This window comes from Nerophis lumbriciformis, linkage group LG06, assembly GCF_033978685.3.
Source record: "Nerophis lumbriciformis linkage group LG06, RoL_Nlum_v2.1, whole genome shotgun sequence".
Taxonomy (NCBI): Eukaryota; Metazoa; Chordata; class Actinopteri; order Syngnathiformes; family Syngnathidae; genus Nerophis; species Nerophis lumbriciformis.
Window position 1 is genome coordinate 53,086,794 of NC_084553.2, and position 19,305 is coordinate 53,106,098.

The 19,305-nt window shown below is 40.4% G+C and overlaps 1 protein-coding gene across 2 annotated transcripts in view; it reads right to left on the minus strand.

The window, feature by feature from the left end:
* The window catches only part of fto (FTO alpha-ketoglutarate dependent dioxygenase), a 564,204-nt gene that overhangs the window by 414,601 nt on the left and 130,298 nt on the right, over window positions 1-19,305 (minus strand). For both annotated transcript variants that reach the window (XM_061964549.2, XM_061964550.2), the window contains exons 5-6: window positions 16,788-16,867; window positions 14,488-14,631 (exon numbers count right to left, since the gene is read on the minus strand). In XM_061964549.2, the coding sequence (XP_061820533.2) occupies window positions 14,488-14,631; window positions 16,788-16,867 (224 nt within the window). The remainder of the gene's footprint in view (window positions 1-14,487; window positions 14,632-16,787; window positions 16,868-19,305) is intronic.

Sequence of the window (19,305 nt, forward strand, 5' to 3'; positions counted from 1 at the left end):
CACACACACCATAATAATACTCGTATGTTTAATGCGCCGACAATCCATCAAGTGGTGCGGCTTCATAGCTTACCGAAGTCATCCTAAAAACAATTTTGACAGATTTTTGAGCGCCGTGTGTAATGTTCTATATTCTCAATGGAACATTTAAAGTTTTGGTGTCGTTTACTGCCATCATATTGCAGTTTACACATATCTATTATGTATGACTGCCATCTACTGGTCACACTTATTACACCATGTACCAAATTAAATTGCTTCGAGGTCAGTAAGCACAACCAGAATGATGCCGTACATTAGGCGAACCAGGTTATAAGGCGCACTGTCGATCTTTGAGAAAATGAAAGGATTTTAAGTGTGCCTTATAGTCCGAAAAATACGGTACGTAGTTTTACAGGAAAATAAATGTTTTTGTCTCCGTTTCGTTCTTTCGTCATCTGGCACGAGCTTAACTTTCGTGCTTTTGGAAGACAGGCATGTACTCATTAATAATAATATGAATAAAACTGGATTAGGGTTATAAAGCTCTTTTCTAGACACTCAAAGCACTTTACAGAGAGAACTGACACGTCGGCGACATGTCAATGGTGGTAAGCTCATACTTGCCAACCCTCCCGATTTTCCCGGGAGACTCCCGAATTTCAGTGCCCCTCCCGAAAATATCCCAGGGCAACCATTCTCCCGAATTCCTCCCGATTTCCACCCGGACAACAATATTGGGGGCGTGCCTTAAAGGCACTGCCTTTAGCGTCCTCTCTCACCTGAAACCTTCACCCCTTAACAGCCGCATGCTGTCCAGGGGTCCACTTTTCCTCCATATAAATAGCGTACCGGCCCAATCACATAATATTGTAGCGTTGGACGAGTTTAAAAATGGTCTTTACTCGAAGATGTCAAGAAATGCTGACACGTTGTATGATATTTTCACTGGTTAAATGATAACGCAAGGCATACTTGGTCAACAGCCATACAGGTCACACTGACGGTGGCCGTATAAACAACTTTAACACTGTTACAAATATGCGCCACACTGTGAACCCACACCAAACAAGAATGACAAACACATTTCGGGAGAACATCCGCACCGTAAATCAAATCAAATCAAATCAAATCAACTTTATTTATAGAGCACATTTAAAATTTACCACAGGGGTAGCCAAAGTGCTGTACAATGAGCAGGTTAAAAGATAAAACGAGTACCGAGCAAATACAACACAACACAAACAGAACACAATAAAAAAATAAATAATTAAAATAGAATTAATAAAAACATAAACACAACAGAACAAATACCCAGAATCCTTTGCAGCACTAACTCTTCCGGGACGCTACAATAACATCTACGGCTTTTGGAGCTCAGTGCACAACTGCACACACAACAAGAAGGAGACGAAGCAGACGAACGAAGAAGAGACGAGTAAGAAGAAGAAATACGCTTGCAAGTTCCAAAATGATAGGAAAAAAGGGGTATGCTGCCTGCACCTCAACCACGCCCATCTCCCGAATTCGGAGGTCTCAAGGTTGGCAAGTATGGGTAAGCTACATTTGTAGCTTGCGCCTAAAGTAGGGACTTTAGGCGCCAACACAAAACATTTATACACCAGTGTGAAGGGCAATGGGAGAAGGGGAACGAAAGCCATGACTAGGATGGCACTAGCTAGAATCGAACCAGAAAGCCTCAAATTGCTGGATGGCCGCTTTACCATCTGAGCCACGCCACCTCTGTGTTTCTTTACAACTACGGATGTGTTATATTGCAGGTCTTTTATTACCATTTTGTGGGCTTGTATTGACATCTTACCTCTCTGAGCTGCTCCATCTGTATGCCCCCACCCGGTCCCTCAGGTCAGCTGATCAGCTGATCCTGGAGGTACCCAAAACAAAGCGCAAGCTCAGAGGGGACAGAGCTTTCTCTGTTGCGGGTCCCAAACTCTGGAACGATCTCCCTCTCCATGTGAGACAGGCCCCTTCTTTGGCTATTTTCAAGACCCTTCTTAAAACCCATTTTTATTCACTGGCTTTTAACCCAGCATGAGACTTTGAACTGTTTTTAGCTTTTAACTTTTTGAACTGTTTTTAACTTTTAAACTGTTTTTATCTAACAAACTGTTCTTAGGGTAATTTATATTTGCTTTTTAATTGTGTATTTTTATTTCTGTTTTAAATGTTATTTTTTAGTCTGTCCTTTGCCTCTATTTCTTTGTGGTGTACAGCCCTTTGTTTTTCAACTGTGCTTGTCTTTAAAGGGCTTTATAAATAAAGTTGGTATGGTATGGTATGGTATCAAAAGCTTTGGCATACTTTAAAAGAAAAACTGCTACTATTTTCACAAGGTTGGGGTTCTGGTAGCTTAACTCCTACTATTTCGTTATACCAATCCGAGGCGGCACGTTAGCAGGCGCTGGCTTGCTGTCGGTGTTTCTCTTTTTTTTGGTGTTGAAACAAAAAAAAAAGAGACCCACAGGGCAGCGCTCGGGTCAGAATGCCTGCACGTCTCAGGCTTGTTCACACTGCGGTCGTCCATGTCAAACACAACCTGCGCAATGTGCACACGGCCGCACGCCAAGGTGGAGCGGCATCATAAATAACGCCGCTAACAATACATCATTTAAGTGGGTGTTCCGCTCTCGTGGGCAACTTCAAACAAATGGCCACATCGATCATCGCCAGTGCCAAGAGGGCTCCCCCGCCCACCACCGCCTCGCCTCACCTCAACACATACATGAACAACTGTTCTTTATAAATAGCAGGTTTGCTGTGCTGAATACATCTGTCTTGTCGTCCAGGGCGGAGGCATGTTCTTGCTAATCCTGGGGCGCTGCGTGGCAAGCTAGCAGGTGTTGCTAACTCAGCTAGCACTCCCCCTAGCCCAGGGGTCGGCAACCTTTACCACTCAAAGAGCCATTTTGACCCGTTTCCACAAATTAAAGAAAACAATGGGAGCCACAAAACTCTTTTGAAATTTAAAATGAAATTAAAGCTGCAAGCAGCGTTGGACGGGCCCGCGTATTTGGCAGGTGCTAGTCCTAAGTGTCCCAATACTTTTGTCTACTTTTAGTCTGAAGTGTCCCAAGACTTTTGTCTAGTGTACCTACCTAGTCTGCATTGTGTGGGCACGTTGGTAATTCCTGCTTTTGAGCAGCCATCTTAAAAAAACAGCAGTGCAGCAGCATCAGCGCAGCGGGTCTTTGAAGGGTCATAAAATCAAAACCGGAGCAGGTATTACAAATCCCATCTATACTTTCAATCACAAGGGTTTTATCTCTAACCTGTGTTAGTTTGAAGGCGAAACGACAAACGCGCTCAGAGGAGATCGTTTTTGAAGGAAGGTGACCGGTTTTAACAAAAAAATTGTTTTGAAGGGGGAATAGCAAACATCCTGTTGATTTTTGCTGGGGGTTGTCAATTAATGAAATGTAGGTCTAAGTGAGACCTACATAGAGGTTTTTGTTTCATGTCTCTCCGACCTTCCCAGTGGGAGTTACAGGCAGTTTTGTAGTTTTCTTCTTCCGAGGAGCAGGTTTTTGTCCGTTTTATTAAAAAATTGCTGTAGAGCACAATTTTTTGATTTGGGGTTAGGTTTTTTCATTAGGTGAGGTTTGAAGCATGTTAAGGGGGTCAAATTACAGCTCAAAGAGGCAAAAGTGACTGTTTTTAGTACTTTTTTGTCTTGAAGGGGGAATTGCCAACTTCCTGTAGATTTTAGCCCGACAATGTACAATTATGAAAGCTAGGTCTAAGTCAGACCTACATAGAGGATTTTGTTTCATGTTTTTCCGACCTTCCTAGTGGGAGTTACAGGCAGTGTACTTCTTTTGTTTTTATAGGGGGCGCTAGAGCGCAATTTTAATTTTTGAGGTTCGTTTTTTATAAAAAAAAAGGCAATTTTCGCAGGTCCTGATGTGTGGGTCAAATTTGGTGAGTTTTGAAGCATGTTAAGTGGGTCAAATTAGTGCTCAAAGAGGCGGCGGAAGAATAAAGAAAGAATAAAGAATAAATAACAATAGGTCCTTATGTCCCATTGCATAAGGACTCCCTGTGGGAGTCCTTTTGCAATGGGCCATGGCGGGCCCTAATAATAAAACCTTAGAAATTCAATAGGTCCTTATGTCCCATTGCATAAGGACTCCCTGTGGGAGTCCTTTTGCAATGGGCCGTGCGGGCCCTAATAACACTACATATAAAGTTTTTTTTTGCTTTGTGCTATGTATAAACCAGGGGTCTCAGACACGCGGCCCGCACCTTAATATGGAAATGTAATGTTAGTGCGGCCCGCGAGTTTTATATGAATGGTGCTTGACAGCGTCACACTTGCCAACCCTCCCGATTTTTCCGGTAGACTCCCGAATTTCAGGGAAACTATTCTCTCGAATGTATGCTGATTTTCACCCAAACAACAATAAGGGCGTGCCGTGATGTCACTACCTTTAACGCCCTCTACGGCTTGAACAAACAGCTTGCCAGCCCAGTTACGTGTTATATGAGGCTTCTGCAGACACACATAAGTGAATGCAAGCCATACTTGGTTAACAGCCATACAGATCACACTGTAAACAACTTTAACACTCTTACTAATATGCGCCACATTGTGAACCCACACCAAACAAGAATGACAAACACATTTCGGGAGAACATCCGCACCGTAACACAACGGAACAAATACCTAGAATCCCATGCATTTCTAACTCTTCCGGGCTACTTTATACACCCCCGCTACCACCAAAGCCCGCCACCCCAACCCTGCCCCCCCACACATGAACAACACCCCCCCACCCCCCGTGCGTAGATTGAGGTGGGCGGGGTTTGGTGGTAGCAGGGTGTGTAATGTAGCCCGGAAGAGTTAGGGATGCATGGGATTCTGGGTATTTGTTGTTTATGTTGTGTTACGGTGTGGATGTTCTCCCGAAATGTGATTGTCATTGTTGTTTGGTGTGGGTTCACAGTGTGGCGCATATTAGTAAGAGTGTTATAGTTGTTAATACCGTCAGTGTGATCTGTATGGCTGTTGAACAAGTATGCCTTGCTGTCACTTAGTGTGTGAGCAGACGCCGCATACAAAATGTGACTGGGCTGGCACGCTGTTTCTTAGGTGAAAAAGCGGACGCGACGACAGGTTGTAGAGGACGCAAAATGCAGTGCCATCACGGCACGCCCTCAATTTTGTTGTCCACCTACTCAGTGGCCTAGTGGTTAGAGTGTCCGCCCTGAGATCGGTAGGTTGTGAGTTCAAACCCCGGCCGAGTCATACCAAAGACTATAAAAATGGGACCCATTACCTCCCTGCTTGGCACTCAGCATCAAGGGTTGGAATTGGGGGTTAAATCACCAAAATGATTCCCGGGCGCGGCCACCGCTGCTGCCCACTGCTCCCCTCACCTCCCAGGGGGTGATCAAGGGTGATGGGTCAAATGCAGAGAATAATCTCGCCACACCTAGTGTGTGTGTGACAATCATTGGTACTTTAACTTTAACTTTAAAATCGGAGAATGTTTGCCCTGGGAGAGGCAGTGAAATCCGGAAGTCTCCCGGAAACCGGGAGGGTTGGCAAGAATGCAGCTGAGCCGCATCAGAGTGGTCAAAGAGCCGCATGCGGCTCCGGAGCCGAGGGTTGCCGACCCCTGCCCGAGCCCCTCCTCCAAAAAAACAACCCTATTGTTTGCCCGTGATGAATAATTAATAGTCTCCAACCTTTAAACAACCTTACGTCGGACTCATCTGTCACGGCGTCCTGTCGGGGATCCCAAGTGCCAGCGTGGGCTGGGATGTGCGCCGGGTACCCAGGGGGCGCAAACGCGGGGGAAGAGGTGAAGTGCAATATTAACCGTTGGCCCACGGCTAGCGAGCACATGGAGGTGCTGCCGATGCCCCTCGCGGCCCTCTTGTTCGACCCCTCAAGCCTGCATCGCTCATCGTTGCGAGTGAAAAGGGGTTAGCAAGGGGCGCCGAGGTGTGACGTCCATCTTTGGATAACATATGGGGAGGCTATTGCCGTACAATCCATCACGGGCCGGGAGAACAAACGAGAACAGCCTGGACTTTGAGGCATTTCCCTGAGTGGAAACACGCTGCTAAGTGGAGGAACGAGAGCCGGAAGGCTGTTTTTTTTTTTTTTTGGTACACTTTACACAGCTTTAAGCTGCTGCTATCAGAAGGGCTTCCAGGCCGCAGTCCCGCGATGCACAAAGCAACGGAGGGCGTGTAAAAGCGGGATCAAGTGTTTATGTTTATGCTATTTGGTTAGCTTCACAAGACTTTGTCATCATGCAGAGTGCAGTGTGGGCAGATGGTTTACACCAGGGGTCGGGAACCTTTTTGGCTGAGAGAGCCATGAAAGCCAAATATTTTAAAAATGTATTTTTTCTTTCTTTAGTTTATTTCGAACATGAACACACTTACATCATAATACATCACACAATTTCATATCATTTCATTTTACATCATGCCCGAAAAGGAGTAGGAAGAAGCAAAGCTTATTTAATCCTACCCCTTTCCCACTTCAAAGCGTTTACAAATATATAGAATCATTTACTGACCTTTTTATATAATAAAATAACATCTATGAATTAGTATACAACAGTTTTGTAATATGTAATTAAATAATTAATTCAGTCATTATTAACATACTGAGATGAAGAATATCTTATTTTCAATAAGGTTGAAAGCATTTCTCATAATTCTTCTTCTTTGTACTCTGTAAGCACTATTATTTTGAACAACCTTAAACTGGATCATATCAGTACAATTTTTAACTTCTTTACTTAATCCATTCCATATTTTAATTCCACATACTGATATGCTAAAAGTTCTAAGTGTTGTACGTGCATATAAATGTTTTAAATTATTTTTTCCTCTAAGGTTATATTTCTCCTCTTTAGTTGAGAAGAATTGTTGTACATTCTTTGGTAGCAGGTTATAGTTTGCTTTGTACTTCATTTTAGCCGTTTGCAATTTTACCAAATCACCGAACTTTAATATTTTTGACTTAATAAATAAAGGGTTTGTGTGTTCTCTATATCCAACATTATGTATTATTCTAACTGATCTTTTTTGTAACACGGTTAGCGAATGTAGCGCACATTTGTAGTTATTTCCCCATATTTCTGCACAATAACTCAGATATGGTAACACTAGCGAGCAGTAGAGAATATGTAGTGATTTTTGGCCCAGGACATATTTTGCTTTATTCATTATTGATCCGTGAGAGTCATATAATATTTTTTAACACAACTAATTGCGTGCATTTTTAAGTAAGACCAACATTTTTAGAATATAATAAGTCTCTTATTCTTTTTAATAACATTGTTATTCTGAAGCTTACCAATAATAAATAAAATACTTCTTACCGTTAATTCGACTTCTTGAACAGGTGCGATAGAAAACGGATGAATGGATTAAAGTGTATGAGAATGGTTATAATTTGAACGTTATTTTTAAAGGGGAACATTATCACAATTTCAGAAGGGTTAAAACCATTAAAAATCAGTTCCCAGTGGCTTATTTTATTTTTCGAAGTTTTTTTCAAAATTTTACCCATCACGCAATATCCCTAAAAAAAGCTTCAAAGTACATGATTTTAACCACCCGTCCATTTTCCTGTGACGTCACATAGTGAAGCCAACACAAACAAACATGGCGGAAAGAACAGCAAGCTATAGCGACATTAGCTCGGATTCAGACTCGGATTTCAGCGGTTTAAGCGATTCAACAGATTACGCATGTATTGAAACGGATGGTTGTAGTGTGGAGGCAGGTAGCAAAAATGAAATTGAAGAAGAAACTGAAGCTATTGAGCCATATCGGTTTGGACCGTATGCAAGCGAAACTGTCGAAAACGACATGACAGCCAGCGACACGGGAGAAAGCGAGGACGAATTCGGCGATCGCCTTCAAACCAACGATTGGTATGTGTTTGTTTGGCATTAAAGGAAACTAACAACTATGAACTAGGTTTACAGCATATGAAATACATTTGGCAACAACATGCACTTTGAGAGTGCAGACAGCCCAATTTTCCATCAATTAATATATTCTGTAGACATACCCTCATGTCAGCAGGCCAGGGAAGTTAGGGTCGATATTCTTACTTGATCATCTTCGGTGGCATAAGGGACGGTGTGAGCCAAGACATCCAGGGGGTTTAGCTCGCTCGTCTGCGGGAACAAACTGCCGCCATTTCTTGCTGTGCTACCGAGGTCCTTTGTCCCTGAATTGCTCACACACTCCGGCAGATTCAATGGGGGTCTGGCGGCAGATTTCTTTGACTTTATCGTTGGAAATGCATCTGCTTTGAGTGTCGCAGGATATCCACACATTCTTGCCATCTCTGTCGTAGCATAGCTTTCGTCGGTAAAGTGTGCGGAACAAACGTCCAATTTCTTGCCACTCGTGCAACTTGAATCCGTCCCTGTTCGTGTTGTTACACCCTCCGACAACACACCGACGAGGCATGATGTCTCCAAGGTACGGAAAACAGTCGAAAAAACGGAAAATAACAGAGCTAATTTGACTCGGTGTTTGAGAAAATGGCTGATTGCTTCCCGATGTGACGCCACGTTGTGACGTCATCGCTCCGAGAGTGAATATTAGAAAGGCGTTTAATTCGCCAAAATTCACCCATTTAGAGTTCGGAAATCGGTTAAAAAAATATATGGTCTTTTTTCTGCAACATCAAGGTATATATTGACGCTTACATAGGTCTGGTGATAATGTTCCCCTTTAACACTGTGATTACCAGCGGATTTATTAATTACTTATCGTGTTAAGCAATGTCAGCTAAGATTTATCGGAGAGCCATATGCAGTCATCAAAAGAGCCACATCTGGCTCTAGAGCCATAGGTTCCCTACCCCTGGTTTACACAATGGCATTTTGGAAGACTAATGGTGAACCCACACGAGGCAATATTTGTCCGTATACCAGGACTATTCAACTGGCGTCTGCGGCCCGAGAGTCACGCCATACTGGCCCCCAAATTCAGTTAAAAACTTGGGAGACAAACATTTTTTCAGCAAATTCCTAAAAAGACGAGATTGCTCCTGTTGTACGGTTTTTGATTGATTGAGAAGTTTATTGACATCTTAAAGAATTTAATCCATGTAATGCTTTAAAAAAGTGAAGTGAATTTGTGAATTATATTTATATAGCGCTTTTCTCTACTGACTCAAAGCGCTTTACATAGTCTAAGTTACATTTAAACCAGTGTGGGTGGCACTGGGAGCAGGTGGGTAAAGTGTCTTGCCCAAGGACACAACGGCAGTGACTACGATGGCGGAAGCGGGGATCGAACCTGGAACCCTCAAGTTGCTGGCACGGCCACTCTACCAACCGAGCTATGCGGATGGCACAAAAAGCCAAAAGGCTTGATTCCATTGTGGTCCATTAAATATTCATCACAATTGATACATTCAATAATAAAAAATATATAACCTGTAACATGTATATAAAAAATTACGTAAAAAAAATGGATCAATTATGTACATATACACAGTATACATGTCAGGTGATTTGAAAAAAAATATATACAAAAAATGGGGTGGGGGGGTGGGGGTGTATATACAATATGTGGAGCTTCGACCACTATAAACTAGGTTTGTCCTGATATTTTGGTACCGGTACCACTACCAAAATGTATTTTGATACTTTTCAAAGTAAAGAGGACCACACAAAATGTCTTTTTTATCTTAATTATACAAAAGAAAACTTACAATGCAATAAACATACGGTTCTTATTGCACTCAAAGAACAATTTTAGAAGATTAAACAAAAAATTAAAAGGTACTAAACACATTGGGCTTTTCTTGTTGCGCTCAAAGAACAATTTCCAATTGTAAATCTTACATAAAGTCAGCCATAATCTAGGATTAGGTTACAATAGAGTAGAAAGCTTTACTGACGTTATGCTTTACGATTTATGGTTGCCACTCTTGGTTTGTGCGTTAAGACAAATACATACATTAGTAAAAACTAAAAACAATACTATGGCTGATACCATATAGATAAGACATGTAGCAGGTACAACACACATTGTTAAGGATAATACACAAGCTGCAGCAATTTGTTACAAAATTCAGTCCTTTCACTTGCATTAGTTTACGCCACGTGGGCGGTTTCTTCAAGGTTTCTCATTATAGGTTTCTCCTTGTATCCCATTGGGTTGAGTTTTTTTCTTGCCCTGATGTGGGATTTGAGGATGTCGTTGTGGCTTGTGCAGCCCTTTGAGACACTTGTGATTAAGGACTATATAAATAAACTTTGATTGATTTAACCTTGCTAATATTTGGCATCAAGTCAAGCAAGTACGTACAGTACCTGTATGTGCACAACAGCATAGCTAGTTAACTTGAGTCCCTGTCGATCTGACTGCTTGTTATTGCATTGTTTAGCAAAGTTTGAAGCAAATGTGGTATTTCTTGAATCATGACACTTTTGGCAAGGCATGTTTTAAAGCAGCGCTTGCAGAGTGGCGCTTATGTGTTTAAAGCACCATCTTTATCGATAGTTTTGAAGCCCATATACCTTCATATTGCGCTTCACGCACCCTCTTCATTAACCATTAGAATTGCCCTTGTTTGACATTTTTCTCCTCCACACTGTTTCTCCTTGTGCGCTCTGTGAGTGTGTGCGTGCTGAAATGCTTCTCCGCTCGCATGCAGATGAAAATAAAATACCAGTATTTTTGAAAGGCAGTATTGTACTGTTTTCAATTCATTAGTATTGCCGTACTTTATTAGTACTGGTACACCGTACACCCTACTCTCAGCACATTGGCAAATACAAGCTTGTGATTTATATAACTGTGGCATTCCTCAAGGCAACCCTTCAAGTCCTCTCCTTTTTGGCAGTAACATTTTTTGATTTACCGTATTTTTTGGACTATAAGTCGCACCGGAGTATAAGTCGCACCTGCCGAAAATGCATAATAAAGAAGGAAAAAAACATATAAGTCGCACTGGAGCCCGGGCAAACTATGAAAAAAAATGCGACTTATAGTCCGAAAAATACGGTATGTAACTTTTGATGTTGCTGTAGCTTGTTTACTTTAGATGCAGTTCGTAGTAATTTTTTAACATCTTTAGTTATACTTGTGGTGTTCATCAAGGTTCCATTTTATGTCCTTTCTTTTTTATCATTTGGGATCTTTAACTAGTGGCCGTTCAGTTAAAAAAATGTGAGCAACAAAATTTTTTGCAGCAGAAACTTAAAAACACAAGAGTGCAGTCATAGAAATGATCTATGTGTAGCTTTTTTTTTTTCAGAAGTTGCATCTCATGTGATGGTATGACTATAAAGGTATTTTAACTACTGAACCATGAGTCCTGAAAGTACACAACTATTGGTGATTGCATTGCAACACATTTTAAAACAATTGTGTTTATTTAATTACAGGTACAGATTGTGTTATCACTTTGATCGATTCTCATATTCTCATTGATGCACATGATAAAATACAACCTGTAACTGGAATGAACTGCTCTATTTACCGTTAGCATAACCATGTAGTCCTGACGCTAACGTATTAACAAAAACATTGCAGGCATGCTACAAACAGGCAGCAGGTTGTCCACAATAACTGTAAAATACATTATACCATGATTTTAAGTTTATCATTAGGGTTATATTCATACACATAACCCTAAATATTTTTGCAAGATAAGTTTTCTACTAATATATATTAGAAAAATTGTTTTTTTTTAACAAAAAACAAATACTACTAATAATAAAATAAATATATATATATAGCTCAATTTTAGTTTCATCTGACATCACATGAACAAAGACAAGACCTTCTGGAGGAAAGTTCTGTGGTCAGATGAAACAAAAATTTAGCTGTTTGGCCACAATACCCAGCAATATGTTAGGAGTAGAAAAGGTGAGGCCTTTAATACTAGGAACACCATCTCTACTGTCATGCATGGTGGTGGTAGTATTATGCTCTGGGCCTGTTTTGCTGCCAATTGAACTGGTGCTTTACAGAGAGTAAATGGGACAATGACAAAGAAGGATAACCTCCAAAGTCTTCAGGACAACCTAAAATCATCAGCACGGAGGTTGAGCCTTGGGCGCAGTTGGGTGTTCCAACAGGACATAGACCCCAACCCAGGGCCGGCCCGTGGCATAGGCCGTATAGGCAAATGCTAAGGGCGCCGTCCATCAGGGGGCGCCACGCCAGTGCCACAAATGTTGGAGAAAAAAAATAATAATAATAAGTTGGTACTATTATTTCTAAATACAAAAAATAATCCCACGTTAATTAAAATGCAAAGTAAAGCCTATTTAATAGAAATATTATTTGTTACAACATTACGCCCCCCCCCTCTACCCCCCGCACGGTGCGCCCCCTCCCTTCCCGTATCATGACTCTTTTTGGACGTCACCACATCAAAAAATCAACACAAGATGTCAAAATGGCCAAAACTGTCAGGTGCCCAGGGAAGAAAAAAGAGAAAAGAAGAGGAGGAGAAACGAGAAAAGAGAGGTAGCAGGTAGGTGAGCCGAACATGAAATTATTTGTCTGTTACAGAATGTGATAGTAACCTGGCTTTTTAGCATTAAGCTAATGTCACATGATTCGGCAATTGCTAATCAATAAATAGCTAGTTCTGTTTTAACGTCGGGTTAATATTGTGGAGGGGGCTAAATTGTTATGGAAAATAGTAATGTAACGTTAGGTAATTACAGTACTCCCACCTTACATTTTTCAGGGATATTTGTATTAGATCTTTTAAGCAGCTATTTTTTGTTTACATTGTTATTGCCTTCTGGTTAGCTATGTTTGCCCTGCAGGTAATAGTCACTTTTCCACCCCTTTATATATTAGGTATAGTTGTAAGTAAAAAAAAAAAGGTCAAAGACAAAGCTATTCGGTTTCTTGTGAGTATATACACTTCACTGCCGATGTGGGGGGGCGCCACCTAAAATCTTGCCTAGGGCGCCAGATTGGTTAGGGCCGGGCCTGCAACCAACAACACGTCAAAAGTGGTAAAGGAATGGCTAAATCTGGCTAGAATTAAGGTATTCCCAAAGTCCTGACTTAAACATGTGGACAATGCTGAAGAAACAGGTCCATGTCAGAAAACCAACAAATTTAGCTGAACTGCACCGATTTTGTCAAGAGGAGTGGTCAAAAATTCAACCAGAAGCTTGCCAGAAGCTTGTGGATGGCTACCAAAAGCGCCTTATTGCAGTGAAACTTGCCAAGGGACATGTAACCAAATATTAACATTGCTGTATGTATACTTTTGACCCAGCAGATTTGGTCACATTTTCAGTAGACCCATAATAAATTCATAAAAGAACCAAACTTCATGAATGTTTTTTTGTGACCAACGAGTATGTGCTCCAATCACTCTATCACAAAAACATAAAAGTTGTAAGAATTATTGGTAACTCAAGACAGCCATGACATTATGTTCTTTACAACGACTGTATGTATGTATGTATATATATATATATATATATATATATATATATATTATATATACACACACACACACACACACACACACACACACACACACACACACACACACACACACACACACACACACACACACACACACACACACACATATATATATATATATAAATACTAAAATATGTATGATATAAATAATGATATACATTTATAAATGATATGATATGATACATCATATTTATAAATATGATATAAATAAATAACGTTTTATTTGACTTTTTTGCATGTTATATTACATATTTATAAATTGTATTTTGTATTAAATTGTAATTATTGTGTTCCAATGATGATAATTTTCCCTGTATTTTATCCATTTAAATAAGTAAACAATCGATTTATATTACATGTGTTTTTCATAAGTCATAACCTTTTTTTCTGATTAACTGTTATAAATCACATGCTTGTAGTACATTGAGTAACATAAAATGGTGTCATGCATTTATTGTACCAATGTGCTGTAGTGCCTAAATGTGGCGAGTGCTCAAAACTTGCACATGTTTTCCGTTTAAATTGATCCCATTCTTTGGTGAGAATGACATAATTTATTCATGTTTGGATGTGTCATATCTGCAGCTGGTTCAGAACCATTTGTAACTTATTTGCAACACCAGATGGGTGACGATTTAATGCATTAGGTCAGAAATGCACACTCAAAGTCCAGACTTTTATAGATCACACATTAAGTGCGCAGGAATTCAATAAACATGAATCAATTCTAAGTATCGTTTTGAATTATGCAGCACTATGCAGCCACACGCAGACAAAATCTGCAAACAAACAGAGCTTTAGTTATTTTCGATTTGATGTTTTATGAATAAAACAGATGTATTTTATGCTCGCAATTATTTCTTACAACTATGTAGTGATCTGTTTTCACTTTGACTTCAAAAGGGGTCCGTTTTCCTGGACAGAACAGCTTCCTTTGATTTTATTTGGCGATATGATAGGGTTCTTGTAACGATGCAGATTGTGCGGTCACGACAGAGCGCGTGCATGTGTACGAATCAAACGCACCTCATTGTGAATCTCCTCACAGTGTTGCAGGGTGGCTGGCCGCAAGGTCACCAGGCTGTGGGAGCCGCTCTCCGGGTACGTGTGCAGGTTGGAAAGGGCCTCTCCGCACCGAGACTGGATGTAGGTCAGAGTCCCAGTGGAACACTGTAGGAAGAGAGCAACACAAACATAGCAGATAGGCCTGAGCGACATGGCCTTAGAATAATTACCCTATTTTCTGGACCATAGGGCGCACCGGATTAAAAGGCGCACTGCCGATGAGCGGGTCTATTCAGGTCTTTTTTCATACAAAAGGCACACTGGATTATAAGGCGCATTAAAGGGGTCACGTTATGATTTTTTTTCTACATTTAAAACACTATCTTGTGGTCTACATAACATGTAATGGTGGTTCTTTGGTGAAAGTGTTGCATAGATTATATTTTACAGATCATCTTCAAGTAGCTTTCTGAGCGTCTTCAGAATGCGCCGTTTTGCGGGCGGTCTTATTTACGTGGCTCACCGTCGGCAGCGTCTTCTCCCCGTCATCTTTGTTGTAGCGGTGTAGTGTGCAAGGACGGGGGGTGGAAAAAGTTTCAAAAGATGGAGCTAACTGTTTTAATGACATTCAGACTTTACTTAAATCAATAACGGAGCAGCATCTTCTCATCCGTGGCTTAATAACGCAACATCAACGCCGGAAACGTGTCCCGTGAAAAAACGTCCGACCGGAACCCTCTAATAACTAAAGTTCCGTGGGTGAATTATGTAAACTCACTACAGTGTTTAGCGCTTTGATAAGTAAGAACTTTACACTACTTTATAATAAAAAAATGGCAACAGCGAAAGATAAATGCCACATAAGAAGATAGAGAAAAAGAAGAAGCTTATGACTACGTTGTCGGCACGGACTACAATTTTCAAGACTTATGCAGATCCCAAATACAGATCAGCAGGTACCAGAAGGTAAGAAAAGTTGGTTTTGCATAATATTGCGAAACAAAACAAAGCCTGCTAATAGGTGCTATTTTGCGGTCCTTATACACACGCACCATAATAACACTCGTATGTTTAATGCGCCGACAATCCATTAGGGGTGCGGTTTTATAGCTTACTGAGGTCGTACTAAAAACATTTTAACAGATTTTTGAGCGCCGTGTAAAATGTTCTATATTCTCAAGTTTTGGTGTTGTTTACAGCCATCATATTGCAGTATACATATATCTCTTATGTATGACTGCCATCGACACACTTATGGTCACACTTATCATTACACCATGTACCAAATAAAATTGCTAGAAGTCATTAAGCACAACAAAAATTATGCCGTACATAAGGCGCACTGTCGATTATTGAGAAACTGAAAGGATTTTAAGTGCGCCTTATAGTCCGAAAAATACGGTAGATTTACAATGTTTTTCTCTACTTTTCAAAGAAATCCGTGAATACGAAAGACAGATGATTCAAAAAAAGTTTTGCTTTTATTTGATCAACAAATAGTTTGAAATGACTCTGCACACAATGCATCCAACTTTGAGCAAAGTTATACTTTTATAAAGTGGGTTCTTTTTAGAAGAAATATGAATTTGACTTTTTATAAAATAATGTTTTAAGGAACTTATATTCAATTTAGCTTTTGTAGCTAATTCTGGCATATTTACTGTGATGCTTTTTTGCTCATGTTGATCATCTCATTGTCCAACGCAAAGGTTTTCATGGGAAGCAAAACTGAATAAAATAATTCTTTAAATAAAAATAGAGCATTAGTGATTGTTTTCCAAGGTGCTTTTTTTCTCAGCATACACGGGGGCCAATGATTCCACCCAGTAAGCTGCTTTTTAGCGGGAATTGGCTTGTTTGTTTGTTATGTTCGCCTTGTGAGTTGTATTTCTCCCACTCGGCTGGATGTTTCGGTTTCAGATGCTGGAATACGTTTGTTGTGCTACTGCCTTTTTTTTAAACAAACTTTGCAGCGTGCAGTCATTTGTTCCATAACTGTTGCTGCAAAACCAAACCACTGACGACACAAATCTTTTGTTTGCAACAAATGTCTCGCTTTTGTTTGTGTTAGTTATGTTTTGTTATAGTAGGTTTGTGAATCTCCCTAAGAAAATAAAACTGATGTATTAACCTGCCCTCACAGCAAATGACCCTGGGTGGCCATGTTCTACTTTTGTGTCGTCTAAAACATGTTTTACACACTTTTCCAGCTAAATATGGAAAAAATGTTTTCCATATTTAGGAAACAATAACACCGAATTGACCAAACAAGTTTTCATAATATATTTGCAAGACTTTATGGGTCAGTCGTGTGGCCTCACCTCGGCTACTCTGTGGGTGCAGCTAAAGCGTGGGGCGTCTCCTGCCAGGACGCAGTGCTGGTGGGTGTTATTCAGGTCATCTGGTAAGGAGACAATGAAGAAAACCAACGTCGACGAAGAAATAATAATAAATACTAAAAGCTAAAGCGCCACGGCCACGTCACTTGGTATGGAATATCTGTTAAAATAAACAGATAAGACACAAAATAAGACTTTTTCAGTTACTAAAAGAGTAGAATCACACAAACAGATCTGAAAATCCCTCGTCAAGACCATTAATTTCATGCGTTACTTGCTTGTTTTGTCCCAGATTGATTTGTTCCCCTTGTTACTGTGACCAAAAGTCAACTCCACCCAAAACAAATCAGCTGAGCAGCAATCCAACAACTAATGTACATGCTCAACACGTTTGGAAAGGATCGGATTATTAATTGCAGACCTTTTTTTTCCCTTTTAGATTCCAGTTTGACGTTTTCAGCATTGCTGTGATCTTGACATTTGACCTAGGCCTAAGGAGAGAAGCCCAGATTTTCCTCTCCCGAGCCACTCTGTCCAGCTCCTCCCGGGGGATCCCTCGGCGTTCCCAGGGAAGCTGGGAGATATAGTCCCCCAAACGTGTCTTGGTTCTTCCCCGTGTTATATTGCTCAAATCTATCCTTGATGCTGGAATTTAAACCCAGTATAAGTATGTTTAGTAAGTCCTACTTGGAATGTACTGTATCTTCATGTCTCTGACAGATTGTGTGTTTCCAGGAAACATTGTTGTACACTGCAACTTAGCATTTGTCCCAACATAATACAAAACCCAAAACCAGTGAAGTTGGCACGTTGAGTAAATCGTAAAAAAAAAAACAGAATACAACGATTTGCAAATATTTTTTAACCTATATTCAATTGAATAGATTGCAAAGACTAGATATTTAATGTTCGAACTGCAAAACTGTTATATTTTGCAAAAATTAGCTCATTTGGAATTTGATGCCTGCAACATGTTTCAAAAAAGCTGACAAAAGTGACAAAAAAAGACTGAGAAAGATGAGGAATGCTCATCAAACACATTCGGAATATCCCACAGGTGAACAGGCTAATTGAGAACAGGTGGGTGCCATGATTGGGTATAAAAGCAGCTTCCGTGAAATCCTCAGTCATTCACAAACAAGGATGGGGCGAGGGTCACCACTTTGCGAACAAATGTGTGAGCAAATTGTCGAACAGTTTAAGAACAACATTTCTCAATCAGCTATTGCAAGGAATTTAGAGATTTCACCACGTACGGTCCGTAATATCATCAAAAGGTTCCGAGAATCTGGAGAAATCACTGCACGTAAGCGACGATTATTACGGACCTTCGATCCCTCAGGTGGAACTGCATCAAAAAGTGTGTAAAGGATATCACCACATGGACTCAGGAACACTTCAGAAAACTACAGTTTGTCACTACATCTGTAAGTCCAAGTTAAAACTCTACTATGCAAAGCGAAAGCCATTTATCAACAACACCCAGAAACTCCACCGGCTCATCTAAGATGGACTGATGCAAAGTGGAAAAGCGTTCTGTGGTCTGACGAGACCACATTTCAAATTTTTGGGGGAAACTGCGGACGCTGTGTCCTCAGAAACAAAGAGGAAAAGAACCATCCGGATTGTTATAGGCGCAAAGTTCAAAAGCCAGCATCTGTGAAGGTATGGGGGTGTATTAGTGGGTAACTTACACATATGTGAAGGCACCATTAATGATGAAAGGTACATACATGTTTTGGAGCAACATTTGTTGCCACCCAAGCAACGTTACCATGGACGCCCCTGCTTATTTCAGCACGACAATGCCAAGCCACGTGTTACAACAGCGTGGCTTTATAGTAAAAGAGTGCGGGTACTAGACTGGCCTGCCTGTAGTCCAGACCTGTCTCCCATTGAAAATGTGTGGTGCATTATGAAGCCTAAAATGCCACAACGGAGACCCCAGACTGTTGAACAACTTAAGCTGTACATCAAGCAAGAATGGGAAATATTTCCACCTGAAAAGCTTCAAAAATTGGTCTCCTCAGTTCCCAAACTGAGTGTTGTTAAAAGGAAAGGCCATGTAACACAGTGGTAAAAATGCTCCTGTGCAACGTGTTGCTGCCATTACATTCCAAGTTAATGATTATTTGCAAAAAAAAAATAAGGTTTCTCAGTTTGAACATTAAATATATTGTCTTTGCAGTCTATACAATTGAATATAAGTTGAAAAGGATTTGCAAATCATTGTATTCGTCTTTTATTTACGAATTATACAATGTACCAACTTCACTGGTTTTGGGTTTTGTAGATGCCTTTTATCACATACAGCTTTCACATTAAAGGGGACCTATGATGGCTAAATCTCCCTTAAAAACACTTCCTTGTAGTCCAAAGAATCTGTATTCGATATATGTTGGTGTAAATTTTTAACGAATTTTGCTGTACACTGAATTTTAATAACCCATTCCGTCTGCACGATGTTTAAATGTGGAGGCGTTCCCAGATTGCAAATGAA